General features: G+C 42.9%; 1 protein-coding gene across 4 annotated transcripts; it reads left to right on the top strand.

Annotated features, from left to right (window-relative positions):
- The first annotated feature begins 182 nt into the window (after positions 1-182).
- LOC115122110 (zinc finger protein 345-like) lies at positions 183-8970 on the top strand. 4 transcript variants are annotated; one of them, XM_065000939.1, is made up of 8 exons: positions 183-288; positions 749-781; positions 1164-1332; positions 5195-5617; positions 5765-6169; positions 6324-6728; positions 6880-7755; positions 8280-8970. In XM_065000939.1, exons 1-8 carry the CDS (start codon positions 265-267, stop codon positions 8330-8332), a joined length of 2388 nt encoding a protein of 795 aa, XP_064857011.1. In that variant the 5' UTR covers positions 183-264; the 3' UTR covers positions 8333-8970. The 4 variants fall into 4 exon arrangements, with proteins under 4 accessions (XP_064857011.1, XP_064857013.1, XP_064857014.1 ...); XM_065000941.1 differs by lacking the exon at positions 749-781; XM_065000942.1 differs by having other exon boundaries at positions 216-781.
- Positions 8971-15116: the final 6146 nt, after the last annotated feature.

Below are 15116 nucleotides of genomic sequence, written 5' to 3' on the forward strand. Positions count from 1 at the left end.
GGGGGGGTGGTAGAAGTTGGTATTTGGTTGTTATGTTTTTTTCATGGTTGTGCAGAATTGGTCAGATCATGATTGATCGTACATTCCAGCACAGTAGGTGGCGGCATGCAAATAAACGTTTGTTTGCGGACCGCCATGAGACCATAGAAAAAGATGAACTGGTGGTGGCGGTACCGCAGAATGAGTCGGCAGCAGAGTCTTCGTATGGACCGGAAGTTAGGCCGGAAGGAGGAAAACACTAATGTAGCTAGCTGGTAGCTAACCATGCATATATTATTTAGTGTACAGGTAAATATTGTCAATAATTCCTCAGGTTTCTATCAAACTGTAACGTTAGTAACAAGCTAGTGTCCCGTAGAGCCTTTTGCTGTTTTGCGGTAATGCGGATTGACAGAAGAATCTAACCCGGAAGCTGGGCTGGAAGAAAGAGAGTTATGTTGATAGCTAGCTAGCTTAGTTTGGAAGTGTCTGAAATGTGTCTGATATCATTTGATGTCGTTTAAATTAGACTTGGATTTAGCCCAACTCGGACTATATACGTGGAGCTAGCGATATTTTCAACGACCATTTCATATAGTTTTGCTATCTGGTCTAGGAAACTAAATTATCTAGCTACCGTTGGCCTAGCTAGTTAGCTATCTGAGTTGTATGGAAAGTAATCCGCTAGATAATGTGACCTCGTGGTGAACTTTCGGGGATTTGAGAAGAATCTGCTTTAGTTTAATTCAGTGACCCAACTCTTTCATAGGAAACTATTTCTGAAGAATTCACGATGGATGAGGTGAGAATGAATATAACTAATGCTAAACCAGTCGGGATGGCTATGCCTAAAGCATTAGCTAGTTAGATAATTCATTCAGCTATGTATTAAAGCTTCAATTAGTAGTTGAAACGATCACGAAGGGTCTTGCCTCCCCTCTTAGAAGCTAATAACAAAGCTGAGAGGTGGCCTGAAGAAATGTAACCATTCTCAAATTCATAAACAGAGCTATTGATGCAAGGAGTGACCATCCATGATATGAAAATGAGAGTTTTAACCATGTTTTAGGGTTAAATAGTGTTTGTTTACATGTACTTTGTTTACAAACATCTGAGTAAAACAGGTTTATATTTTGGGTTCTGATGGGTATATATAACTAATTCAATCTCATTCTTTGTTTTAGGATTCTGCTGACCCATCCAACCCCCCTTTCTCCTGCTCCACTGAACCCAACCCTCCGGAGTCACTGGTTCCTGACTCTAACCACAGAGACATGGACACCTGCAGTGAGATACCCAGATTTAACATTGTAGTCAAGGAGGAGGAGGAAGACTGGGACATGGATGATACTGGTAAATAAACATGCTTCATTAATTACATCTCAGAGATTATACAGTTCCATTATATATATAGCAGGTTAATTGGTAACACTTTATTTGGATAATCTACCTGTAGATTCTCTACAGACATCAGTAGCATGTCAACGAATACATTTACATTGTAGTCATTTAGCAGACTCTCTGATCCAGAGCCACTACAGTAGTGAGTCATTTAGCAGACTCTCTGATCCAGAGCCACTACAGTAGTGAGTCATTTAGCAGACTCTCTGATCCAGAGCCACTACAGTAGTGAGTCATTTAGCAGATGCTCTGATCCAGAGTTAATACAGTAGTGAGTCATTTAGCAGACTCTCTGATCCAGAGTTAATACAGTAGTGAGTCATTTAGCAGACTCTCTGATCCAGAGCCACTACAGTAGTGAGTCATTTAGCAGACTCTCTGATCCAGAGGCACTACAGTAGAGAGTCTGCTAAATGACTCACTACTGTAGTGGCTCTGGATCAGAGAGTTTGCTAAATGACTCTCTACTGTAGTGGCTCTGGATCAGAGAGTCTGCTAAATGACTCTACTGTATTAACTCTGGATCAGAGAGTCTGCTAAATGATTCTCTACTGTATTAACTCTGGATCAGAGAGTCTGCTAAATGACTCACTACTGTAGTGCCTCTGGATCAGAGAGTCTGCTAAATGACTCACTACTGTAGTGGCTCTGGATCAGAGAGTCTGCTAAATGACTCTCTACTGTAGAAATTCTGGATCAGAGAGTCTGCTAAATGACTCACTACTGTAGTGCCTCTGGATCAGAGAGTCTGATAAATGACTCACTACTGTAGTGCCTCTGGATCAGAGAGTCTGCTAAATGACTCACTACTGTAGTGGCTCTGGATCAGAGAGTCTGCTAAATGACTCACTACTGTAGTGGCTCTGGATCAGAGAGTCTGCTAAATGACTCACTACTGTAGTGGCTCTGGATCAGAGAGTCTGCTACATGCGTTTTTGTTGTTGTACGGGTCCTCCGTGGGAATCGAACCCACAACCCTGGCATTAGAAGTGCCATGATTTACCACCTGAGCAAACTATCTACTAGCCCTGACCGTACCCTTATTCTAAACATAACCTTACCCTTATTCTAAACATAACCCTAACCTTACCCTTATTCTAAACATAACCCTAACCTTACCCTTATTCTAAACATAACCCTAACCTTACCCTTATTCTAAACATAACCCTAACCTTACCCTTATTCTAAACATAACCCTAACCTTACCCTTATTCTAAACCTAACCTTACCCTTATTCTAAACATAACCTTACCCTTATTCTAAACATAACCCTAACCTTACCCTTATTCTAAACATAACCCTAACCTTACCCTTATTCTAAACATAACCCTAACCTTACCCTTATTCTAAACATAACCCTAACCTTACCCTTATTCTAAACATAACCCTAACCATACCCTTATTCTAAACATAACCCTAACCATACCCTTATTCTAAACATAACCCTAACCTTACCCTTATTCTAAACATAACCCTAACCATACCCTTATTCTATACATAACCCTAACCATACCCTTATTCTATACATAACCCTAACCTTACCCTTATTCTAAACATAACCCTAACCATACCCTTATTCTATACATAACCCTAACCATACCCTTATTCTATACATAACCCTAACCTTACCCTTATTCTATACATAACCCTAACCTTACCCTTATTCTATACATAACCCTAACCTTACCCTTATTCTAAACATAACTGTAACCGTGGGAGGCAGTTGCTAAGCAACAGATAGTCCATCTGTAGCTGCTGTACAGATGGACACACTATTCGTTTAGATGGTCACACTATCTGTAGATGGACTATCTGTTTAATTCAATAAAAGGTTCATTGTTTATGGAATAAAAACAGGACAGTGACCGATAATAGCTATAAAATAGTAATACATTTTGTTTACCCCTTGAATCATTCCATGTCATTTCAGGTAGCCATGACAACCACCATCACAATGATTCTTATGAAATTGCGTCTGTAGTTGGTAACAGATAAGATTCGCTTTCCTGCAACATTATTTTGTTGAAATTACATTTAATCTCTGAGAAATGAAGCTAATTGATTGAATCCAAATGGGCCCTTTAGATTTATAGGATTCACATAATAATCAATAAATACCCACATCTGATCTGGATCAAACTTAGTCCTTCCATTGAGTAAGATAAAGTATGTGGACAAAAGTCATATTAGTGGATTTGGCTATTTCAGCCACACCCGTTGCTGACAGGTGTATAAAATCAAGCACACAGCCATGCAATCTCCATAAACAAACATTGGTAATAGAATGGCCCGTACTGAAGAGCTCATCTGCCCCAATCAACTGTAAGTGCTGTTATTGTGAAGTGCAAACATCTAGGAGCAACAACGGCTCAGCCGCGAAGTGGTAGGCCACACAAGCTCACGTGAACGGGACTGCCGAGTGCTGTAGCACGTAAAAATCGTCTTGTCCTCAGTTGCAACACACACTACCGAGTTCCAAAATTGCCTCTGGAAGTAACTTCAGCACAAGAACTGTTTGTCGGGAGCTTCATGAAATGAGTTTCCATGAGCCTAAGATCACAATGTCAAGCGTCGGTTGGAGTGGTGTAAGGCTCGCTGCCATTGGACTCTGGAGCAGTGCCAACGCGTTTTCTGGAGTGATGAATCACGCCCGAATGCATAGTGCCAACTGTAAAGTTTGGTGGAGGAGGAATAACGGTCTGGGGCTGTTTTTCATGGTTCGGGCTAGGCTCCTTTAGTTCCAGTGAAGGGAAATCTTAGAGCTACAGCATACAATAACATTCTATACGATTCTGTGCTTCTAACTTTGTGGCAACGGTTTGGTGAAGGCCCTTTCCTGTTTCAGCATGACATTTCCTCCGTTCACTGTTCCTCACCCCCAGAGCCAATTCCTCCTTTGGCCGCCTATCCTTCCAGTTCTCTGCTGCCAATGACTGGAACGAATTGCAGAAATCACTGGAGCTGGAGACTCATATCTCCCTCACTAACTTTAAGCATCAGCTGTCAGAGTTGCACCTGTACACAGCCCATCTGTAAACAGCCCATCTATCTACCTACCTCATCCCCATACTGGTATTTATTTATTTATTTTGCTCCTTTGTACCCCAGTATCTCTACTTGCACATTCATCTTCTGCACATCTCATTCCAGTGTTTTAATTGCTAAATTGCAATTACTTTCAAACTACCGTCTATTTATTGCCTTACCTCCCTAATCTTAGCTCATTTGCTCACATCGTAGCCTAGTGGTTAGAGCGTTGGACTAGTAACCGGAAGGTTGCAAGTTTAAACCCCCGAGCTGACAAAGTACAAATCTGTCGTTCTGACCCTGAACAGGCAGTTAACCCACTGTTCCTAGGCCGTCATTGAAAATAAGAATTTGTTCTTAACTGACTTGCCTGGTTAAATAAAGGTAAAAAAAATATATATATATATATTCCGGACTGTTCTGATACAGACAAATCCCACCAAAATGTATTGTTAGGTAACACTGCACTGTTGGAGCTAGAAACATAAGCATTTAGCTTCACCTGCTATAACAACGGCAGAATACTGTGTACACGACCAGTAACATTTTATTTGATTTGAAGTGGAACAGCCTTGATTTGGAGGTTCAAAATATCCCTCTGGTGGTTAGCTTAGGGCTAACTGTGCCAGGTTATCTCATGGGAAAAGCTAACATGTAGCATTTTCGAGAAAAGTATGGACCCTATAAATTTACAATATTTATTTTCTGTTTCGTCAGGAACAAACATTTTGACTTAGTCAGGGTGTTGACTAATTTGAGTTAATCCATATTTATGTCTTTACCACAGAAGAGAGACCTGACCACTGCTCTGAGAGTGAAGGGAGTCCCTCTACAACAGGACTACCTGAACAACACCAGGGGAATCACACAGCTAAGAAGATTCACTGCTGTTCAGTGTGTGGAAAGAACTGTCACAAGTTATCAAAACTACAAATACATATGAGAACTCACACAGGAGAAAAACCTTACTCCTGCTCTGTCTGTGGGAAGCAATTCAGTGAGAAAGGAAACCTGAAAAAACATCAGACGTTGCACACAGGAGAGAAGCTGTACAGTTGCTCCGTGTGTGGGGAGAGTTTCTCTTCATCGTCAATTCTTACCAATCACCAGAGAACACACACAGGAGAGAATCAAGTGTCTGTAGAAGAGTGTGGTTTTACACCAGCACTGGTTATCAAAGTGAAAGAGGAGGACGAGGATCCTGCTTTTGGTAAGTTAAAGGTACTTATTCTGTAAGGGCTTGAATTGCAAAACATTTGTTTTTATCGAACTTTGTATAACTTTGTTATTCGAAGGGAAAAATATATAGTTAGTTCCACATTTTCGCATAGTTTATCCATCCCATCTTATCCCACAGCAGAGAGACATGATCACTGCTCTGACAGCGAAGGGAGTCCCTCTACAACAGGACTACCTGAACAACACCAGGGGAATCACACAGCTAAGAAGATTCACTTTTGTTCAGTGTGTGGAAAAAACTGTCAAAAGTTATCAAAACTACAAATACATATGAGAACTCACACAGGAGAAAAGCCTTACTCCTGCTCTGTCTGCGGGAAGCAATTCAGTGACAAAGGAAACCTGAAAAAACACCAGACGTTGCACACAGGAGAGAAGCTGTACAGTTGTGCCGTGTGCGGGGAGAGTTTCTCTTCATCGTCAATTCTTACCAATCACCAGAGAACACACACAGGAGAGAGTCATGGTTTTACACCACCACTCGTTATCATAGTGAAAGAGGAGGAAGAGGATCCTGCTTTTGGTAAGTTAAAGGGACTTATTCTGTAAGGGCATGAATTGCCAAATTTAAAAAAAAAAATTAAAACAATCATTGCGTTACTTTCAGTTATTCAAAGGGGGAAAAAATATATAGTTCCACATTACATATGGTTTATCCATCCCATCTTATCCCACAGCAGAGAGACCTGACCACTGCTCTGAGACTGAAGGAAGTCCCTCTACATCAGGATTATCTGAACAACACCAGGGGAATCACACAGTTAAGAAGATTCACTGCTGTTTAGTGTGTGGAAAAAACTGTCAGAAGTTATCAAAACTACAAATACACATGAGAACTCACACAGGAGAAAAACCTTACTCCTGCTCTGTCTGTGGGAAGCAATTCAGTGACAAAGGAAACCTGAAAAAACACCAGACGGTGCACACAGGAGAGAAGCTGTACAGTTGCGCCGTGTGCGGTGAGAGTTTCTCTTCATCGTCAAATCTTACCAAACACCAGAGAACACACACAGGAGAGAGTCATGGTTTTACACCACCACTCGTTATCAAAGTGAAAGAGGAGGACGAGGATCCTGCTTTTGGTAAGTTAAGGTACTTATTCTGTAAGGGCTTGAATTGCAAAAATATTTTATTAATAATTATTTATATTACTTTCAGTTATTCAACGGGAAAAAAACTATGGTGACAATTCCACATTTTCACGTAGTTTATCCATCCCATCTTATCCCACAGCAGATAAACAGGACCACTGCTCTGACAGTGAAGTGAGTCACTCTACATCAGGAGAACCTAAAAAAAAACAGGAGAATCACACAGCAAAGAGCTCTCACTGCTGTTCAGTGTGCGGAAGAGATTGCCAAAAGCTATCATCACTGCTAATACATATGAGAATACACACAGGAGAAAAGCCATACCCTTGCTCTGTGTGTGGAAAGCAGTTCCGTGTAAAAAGACATCTTCAAGACCACCAGAAAGTGCACACTGGAGAGAAACCTTACGTCTGCTCCAAATGTGACAAGAGGTTTGGTTTCGCCTCAGCCTTGAAAAGGCACCAGTGGTTACACGCAGAAGAGAAACCTTACTCCTGCTCTGTGTGTGGGAAGGGTTTTGGCCGTCCAGATCAGTTAAAGGACCACTCTCTGCAACATGCAGGGAAACCCCACTGCTGTTCTGTGTGTGGGAAGGGTTTCAGCCGTCCAGATCAGCTAAAGGACCACTCTCTGCAACATGCAGGGAAACCCCACTACTGTTCTGTGTGTGGGAAGTGTTTCAGTGAGAAGAGGTATCTTGAAGACCACCAGTCAGTGCACACCGGAGAGAAACGACACCCTTGCCCTGTCTGCAAGAAGAGTTTTGTAAGATTAGCAGGCCTTAAAGTCCACCTCAGATATCATACAGGAGAGAAACCTTACAGCTGCGCTAAATGCGGCCAGAGCTTCATTAGTTCTCAAAAACTTCAGAGACATCAGAAAACTCATGCTGGTTTACCACCTGTTGAGTTTCAAAACCCTGTTACAATTGAAGGAGAGCGGGAGGGAGAAGATGAGGAAGTTGGTGGTCTGATTAATTCAGATGGAGAAGAGGTTGGTTGGGATCTTCATCGTCTCGGTAAGTGGAAGCAGAACAGCCATGAATTACATGAATACAATATTGACTTTGAATGAACATCGCTCTTTTATTTAAAAATCCAATGCAGACATTTTTTTACTCCATGTGAAATCATTTCTGGGTAAAAATGAAGTACCTTGCTTTGACTGTTTTCAATTTAAATGGTCAAAGATAAACAAGCAACATCTCAAGCAAGAATTTTGCTAAGACTGTCTGGGAGTTGTCTGAGTAGGGAGGGGGAAAACTGAAAATGAGCTGTTATTAGCAGAGAGGTTTGGAACTCTCTTTCTTATTGGTCTGTTAACTACTTTACCGTCTGGTGATGTCACCAGACAGGCCAAAACTCCATCCCACCAGATTGAAATGTCTAAATTCAAACAGCACTTACGGTAAAAGGGTTTTATCATAATTTAAAATAAACAGTATTTTTTCCAACCTCATAGTGTGGAAATGTGTATAAAAGACAGGAAATCACATGTTTGACGTTACTGGACCTTCTAACCTATGTTTTCTCAATCACACAGACGAGAGTTCGGAGGGGAGAACCTCTACATCAGGAGAACCTAAAGAAACCTAGGGGAATCTCAAAGCACAGAGATACAGTTTCTCTGTGTGTGGGAAAGACTGGCAACGGTTATTTGATCTGAAAAAGACAAAATGACAGTGCACACAGGAGAGAAATCGTACAGCTGTCCTGTATGTGGGAAAAGTTTTAAGCAAGATCATCAGACCTTTAAAATGCACAATAGAGTTCATACAGGAGAGAAACCTTACAGCTGTGCTGAATGTGGCCAGAGCTTTTTGCCATAGTTTGTACATCTGCATTGTTATATTGCTTATATAGGTCTATCTCATTAGTAGCTTATTAATAATTTTAGGTAATGTAAGAATGATGCATTTAATTGTTTTTTCTTTACTTTGTGTGTTATAATTATCTCTTGTGATTTTCTCCATGAGGGTGGTGAGATAGAGACCCAACAACACGTTATATTATAGTATCCCTTCCTCATAACCATGTTTGCCAGTGACAGTCTCTTCTCCATGAGGGTGGTGAGATAGAGACCCAACAACATATTAGTCTCTTCTCATTCAAATATTTTTGTTTGTCAAAAAGTTCAGTAAATAGACCCATGTAATTCCAGCTCGTATTGCGAGGGTTGTTTTCCCAATGCTTTTTCAGTGCGTCTGTCTGTCTATAAAAGTGAATCCTCGTGATTGTATTGTCCTGTTCTCTTTTCATAACCCAGAGTGAAGATGATTCATTCTGTTCTGTTTTCGTAACCCAGAGTGAAGATGATTCATTCTGTTCTCTTTTCATAACCCAGAGTGAAGATGATTCATTCTGTTCTGTTTTCGTAACCCAGAGTGAAGATGATTCATTCTGTTCTCTTTTCATAACCCAGAGTGAAGATGATTCATTCTGTTCTCTTTTCATAACCCAGAGTGAAGATGATTCATTCTGTTCTGTTTTCATAAGATGATTCATTCTGTTCTGTTTTCATAACCCAGAGTGAAGATGATTCATTCTGTTCTCTTTTCATAACCCAGAGTGAAGATGATTCATTCTGTTCTCTTTTCATAACCCAGAGTGAAGATGATTCATTCCTTTTTAGCCTAATAAAGTACTTCAAATAGTAGGCTAACCGCTGAGTCTGGGTTTCTGTCTTTCTCTGTGAGGCCTCAACATCATCTGAATTTCTGTCGCTGTCCATTTCGGAATTGCTGAACGAATAGGCCTCGTCGCAGCTCGTTTTCTTACAGTTGCCTATTAGTGTTAATTATAAAAGAACAATCATTTGTGAATTTACTGAACGTGAATGTAATCATGTGTGTGTGTTTTGGCTTCAAAAGTTAAAACTCATGTCGACATTCATTATTTTTATTGAAGGAGAATGCGGTTCTTATCCAGTTACACAAATCCACAAGGAGTCAGTAGAAACCTTATTGAAGCTCGTCGGCCATCAGCTCCACTCTCTTGTGACAGATTCATGTGTAGACCCTAAAAGTTTGTGGGCAACGTTTGTCACCGTTTTATAGTTCATATTTAATGTTTTGTTTACAGTTATAGTGTCGTGGCTTTGCTGGCATTCATCTAAACCATGGTGTTTCCCCCAACGAGGCATTCATCTAAACCATGGTGTTTCCCCCAACGACATGCTGAAATCACCACTGGACAACATTATCACTGAGACCTGTAGCTACACGTGGCATGTTGTCCATGATGATCATGTTTATACATCCAATCATTATCATTGAGACCTGTAGCTACACGTTGCATGTTGTCCATGATGATCATGTTTATATATCCAATGGATCTTTCAAATCTCCACGGTAACAGAGAGCAGGAGGTGCCATTTGACAGAGAAGCCTTGAGCGAAATAATGGAGTCTTTCTCGTGAATGTCCAAACCCCATTAATATCTCAACCAATCATGGCTGCTTCTTCTTCGATGAGGTTTGACGGCGGTTGGCATCCGGTAAATGCTGCATTACCGCCACCTACTGGACTGGAGTATAACTCTCTTATACTTTGCTTGGAAAAAATATACAAATACCCTATCCCATCCGTAAAATAAAAAAGGAAACATCCCCCTATTGATCCCTGAATTCTGATTGGCTCAAAGTCATGGTATATCAGACCGTATACCACGGGTATGACAAACCATTTAGTTTTACTGCTCTAATTACTTTGGTAACCAGTTTATAATCGAAATAAGGCACCTCAGGGGTTTGTGATATATGGCCAATATACCACGGCTAAGGTCTGCGTCGAGGCACTCCACGTTGCGTCGGGCTGTTCGCTTAAGAACAGCCCTTAGCCGTGGTATATTGGCCATATATCACACCTCCTCGGGTCTAATTGCTTAATTTCACAATATAATGTGCATCCCGCCGCCTACTGTGCGGGATGGAAACAGGATTCCCCCCAGAACAACTGAAACAGCAGATAAGATCAGACCCAAGGGATCCTGGGAGGGCGGGCCGTGTCAAACAGCAGATAAGATCGGGCCCAAGGGATCCTGGGAGGGCGGGGCGTGTCAAACCGCAGATAAGATCGGGCCCAAGAGATCCTGGGAGGGCGGACCGTGTCAAACAGCAGATAAGATCAGGCCCAAGGGATCCTGGGAGGGCGGACCGTGTCAAACAACAGATAAGATCAGGCCCAAGGGATCCTGGGAGGGCGGACCGTGTCAAACAGCAGATAAGATCAGGCCCAAGGGATCCTGGGAGGGCGGACCGTGTCAAACAACAGATAAGATCAGGCCCAAGGGATCCTGGGAGGGCGGGCCGTGTCAAACAGCAGATAAGATCGGGCCCAAGGGATCCTGGGAGGGCGGGCCGTGTCAAACAGCAGATAAGATCGGGCCCAAGGGATCTTGGGAGGGCGGACCGTGTCAAACAGCAGATAAGATCAGGCCCAAGGGATCCTGGGAGGGCGGACCGTGTCAAACAGCAGATAAGATCGGGCCCAAGGGATCCTGGGAGGGCGGGTCAAACCAGATGATCAAGGGATCCAGCAGATAAGATCGGGCCCAAGGGATCCTGGGAGGGCGGGCCGTGTCAAACAGCAGATAAGATCGGGCCCAAGGGATCCTGGGAGGGCGGGCCGTGTCAAACAGCAGATAAGATCGGGCCCAAGGGATCCTGGGAGGGCGGGCCGTGTCAAACAGCAGATAAGATCGGGCCCAAGGGATCCTGGGAGGGCGGGCCGTGTCAAACAACAGATAAGATCAGACCCAAGGGATCCTGGGAGGGCGGGCCGTGTCAAACAGCAGATAAGATCAGGCCCAAGGGATCCTGGGAGGGGTTGGCCGTGTTCCGGCAAGTCTTTCGTTGTAAAATCCTTAAAAGTCCCTGAAACTTTTCTGCCGCAGCCACAATAATGTCCAGTTTCTTAGAGATTTGAGCCGTACAGTTTATAACTGTGGAAATTAACGCCACAATAATGTCCAGTTTCTTTGAGATTTGAGCTGTACAGTTTATAACTGTGGAAATGAACGCCACAATAATGTCCAGTTTCTTTGAGACTTGAGCCGTACAGTTTATAACTGTGGCAATGAACGCCACAAAATCCACCTTTTTGTAATCTTTTGACTGGCAGTAAACATTTACTACAGGCTGTGGTGAGTCCACCACCACACCTTCACAAGCATCACTTGTTTTATCAATTATTTTAATTTGCCTCTGCATAGGAGATTCGATTGACTGCTCTAACTTTTGACACCTTAATCTCCTTCACCCTTACAGGACACTCCAGGAACTCAGGATCCCCACCACAATTACCACACTGTCGTCCTTCTACACACCGTTGTTCATTATACTCCGTCAGTCTGCACACACCTGAACCGTGATCCTTTACAGCTCTTCCTCTGCAGTGGTTTGGGAATGAAAGCTCTTGCAGTGTATCTGACATAACCAAGCTTCACATGTGTAGGTAGATGCTCTTCGTCGTAAAACAACAGCACCGACAGACTTCTGTTTCTCCATTCACCCAGCGGGTCAGACGCCGGGAACCAACCACACCAGGAATTGTCTTCATGTATTCAACCTGAACATCCGTCTTCACCCCCAGATGACTCCTCTGACGGGAGTTCTACTCCCGAGTTCAAAGCACGATACTTCTGTTGTCCGGATTCTCTTGAAGCCCACTGCAAACTTCCTCTGTTCTTCAGAAATACAACGAATCAAAATAAGACCACTCCTGGTCACTCTGATAGACTCCACTGTCCTGGTCACTCTGACAGACTCCACTCCTGGTCACTCTGACAGACTCCACTGTCCTGGTCACTCTGACAGACTCCACTGTCCTGGTCACTCTGACAGACTCCACTTTTCCCAGTGCGTACTTCACTATTTTCAACACCTCAAACGGGTCTCCTACATCCTCGCTCAAACGGGTTTCCTACATATGCATCCTCGCTCAACAGACGCACCCGAACAAGAAGCGAATCGTCATCATTCATAGACATTTACCTCCACTCCAATTTGACACAATTTCATCGTTGTTCCAGTTTTTTTTTCGACACTACTGTTGTCCATTCAGGACATTAATCTTCACCAACTTTGAACTTTGAACTCAGCATCCACTTCCCCCAATTTATTCCACCTGCTAGCTTTTCCCTTTTTGACAGATCATACAGGTTGGGATGAAGTGCTACGACGAATATCACCACCAATCATGGCTTGGCAAGATTCTGTATTTTCTCTGCATCTAAACAGCTTTGTGATTTCATATTTAATTTATATATTATATACGAGTTTGTTATTAAGGTACATGCAAGTTCAGATGTTCAAGAAGGCATTTCTGGAAGAAGAAAAAAACAAACAACATTTTAATGACGTTCAAACGCCTCTCCTGTGAAATAGTGACGTCATGCGTCATGCGCCTCTCCTGTGAAATAGTGACGTCATGCGTCATGCGCCTCTCCTGTGAAATAGTGACGTCATGCGTCATGCGCCTCTCCTGTGAAATAGTGACGTCATGCGTCATGCGCCTCTCCTGTGAAATAGTGACGTCATGCGTCATGCGCCTCTCCTGTGAAATAGTGACGTCATGCGTCTCTCCTGTGAAATAGTGACGTCATGACGTCATGCGCCTCTCCTGTGAAATAGTGACGTCATGACGTCATGCGCCTCTCCTGTGAAATAGTGACGTCATGCGTCATGCGCCCAGCTTTCTGTAACGAGGCACATTGATGAGCTCCTGAACTGGTGGTGAAGGTAGGAAGTAAGAGCAGTAATGTGTTGGAGTGAAAAGTGGTGATGAGAAGAAGATTTTAAAAAACATGTTCCTGGTGCTTCTGATTGGTTGAACTGAACTGGTGGTGAAGGTAGGAAGTAAGAGCAGTAATGTGTTGGAGTGAAAAGTGGTGATGAGAAGAAGATTAAAAACCCATGTTCCTGGTGCTTCTGATTGGTTGAGGGGAGTGGTGTCACTGGTGTCCCAATATCTCTGTCTATAGATGATATTAAAGAGCATGTGAAGAGGGAGGCAGAGTAATTGAGGCCAACAGGTTGATCAGGAGGAACGAGGGTTATTAAAGAAGGGAAAGCTTATCAGTGCTGCTCAGACAAGAACAGAGAGGATTCATCAGTTTCAATGTCAGAGAATTTGTCCCATCCCTATTGCAGTGTTTTAAATGCCAAAGAATGGGACATGAATGGGTTCAATATGAAGGAAGGAAAAGATGTGTGAAGGGGAACGGGATTACTGCAAATGTGAAGGTTGTGTTGTAATTGTGTGTGTGTTTGTTGGGGGGGATAAATGGGGGTGGATGCAAATGTGAAGGTTGTGTTGTAATTGTGTGTGTGTTTGTTGGGGGAGGGGGTGGATGCCAGGTGCAGAGAGAGAGTCAGAGATATAAAATGAGTCATGATGTATCGTATGCAGAGGCTGTTAGACAGACTGGTGGAACTACAGTGGAATGATGGAATGGAGTGGACTAATGTCGGGGTGTTTCAGCAGTCCTGGCTGTTTCCATGAGTAGACTAAGTGGGGTGGACCTGGCATGGTGTCCATGAGTAGACCTAATGTCGGGGTGTTTCAGCTAGTCCTGGCATGGTTTCCATGAGTAGACCTAATGTCGGGGTGTTTCAGCTAGTCCTGGCATGGTTTCCATGAGTAGACCTAAGGTCGGGGTGTTTCAGCTAGTCCTGGCATGGTGTCCATGAGTAGACCTAATGTCTGGGTGTTTCAGCTAGTCCTGGCATGGTGTCCATGAGTAGACCTAAGGTCGGGGTGTTTCAGCTAGTCCTGGCATGGTTTCGAGGATACTCTGGTTTCGAGATACTTTGAATAATGAATCAAGTTGACTTCATAACTTTCATTGGTAAGGTTATCAATATGACTCGGGTTGTGGAAAGAAGAAATGCCAGATTGAAGGTTATTGTGGAGCAAAAGAGATATTAGGGGTGAAAGATGTTACATTTGAAATGGTTCTTGAGATGCTGAACAATCCCAAGGGTAGAGTGTTTCAGTATGATACACAGTGCCTTCGGAAAGTATTCAGACCCCTTGACCTTTTCCACATTTTGTTAAATTACAGCCTTATTCTAAAATTGATTAAATAAAACATGTTCCTCAGCAATCTACACACACCAAAAAAAATCTGCAGCATTGAAGGTCCCCAAGACCAGTTGCTTCCATCATTCTTAAATAGAAGTTTGGAACCACCAAGACTCCTTCTAGTGCTAGTTGCCTGGCCAAACTGAGCAATCAGGGAGTTGACCAAGAACCCGATGGTCACTCTGATAGACGACTAGAGTTCCTCTGTGGAGATGGGAGAACCTAACAGGCCTTTATGGTAGAGTGGCCAGATGGAAGCCACTCCTCAGTAAAATACACATGAAAGCCTCCTTGGA

The sequence above is a fragment of the Oncorhynchus nerka genome, linkage group LG15 (genome assembly GCF_034236695.1).
Source record: "Oncorhynchus nerka isolate Pitt River linkage group LG15, Oner_Uvic_2.0, whole genome shotgun sequence".
NCBI lineage: Eukaryota > Metazoa > Chordata > Actinopteri > Salmoniformes > Salmonidae > Oncorhynchus > Oncorhynchus nerka.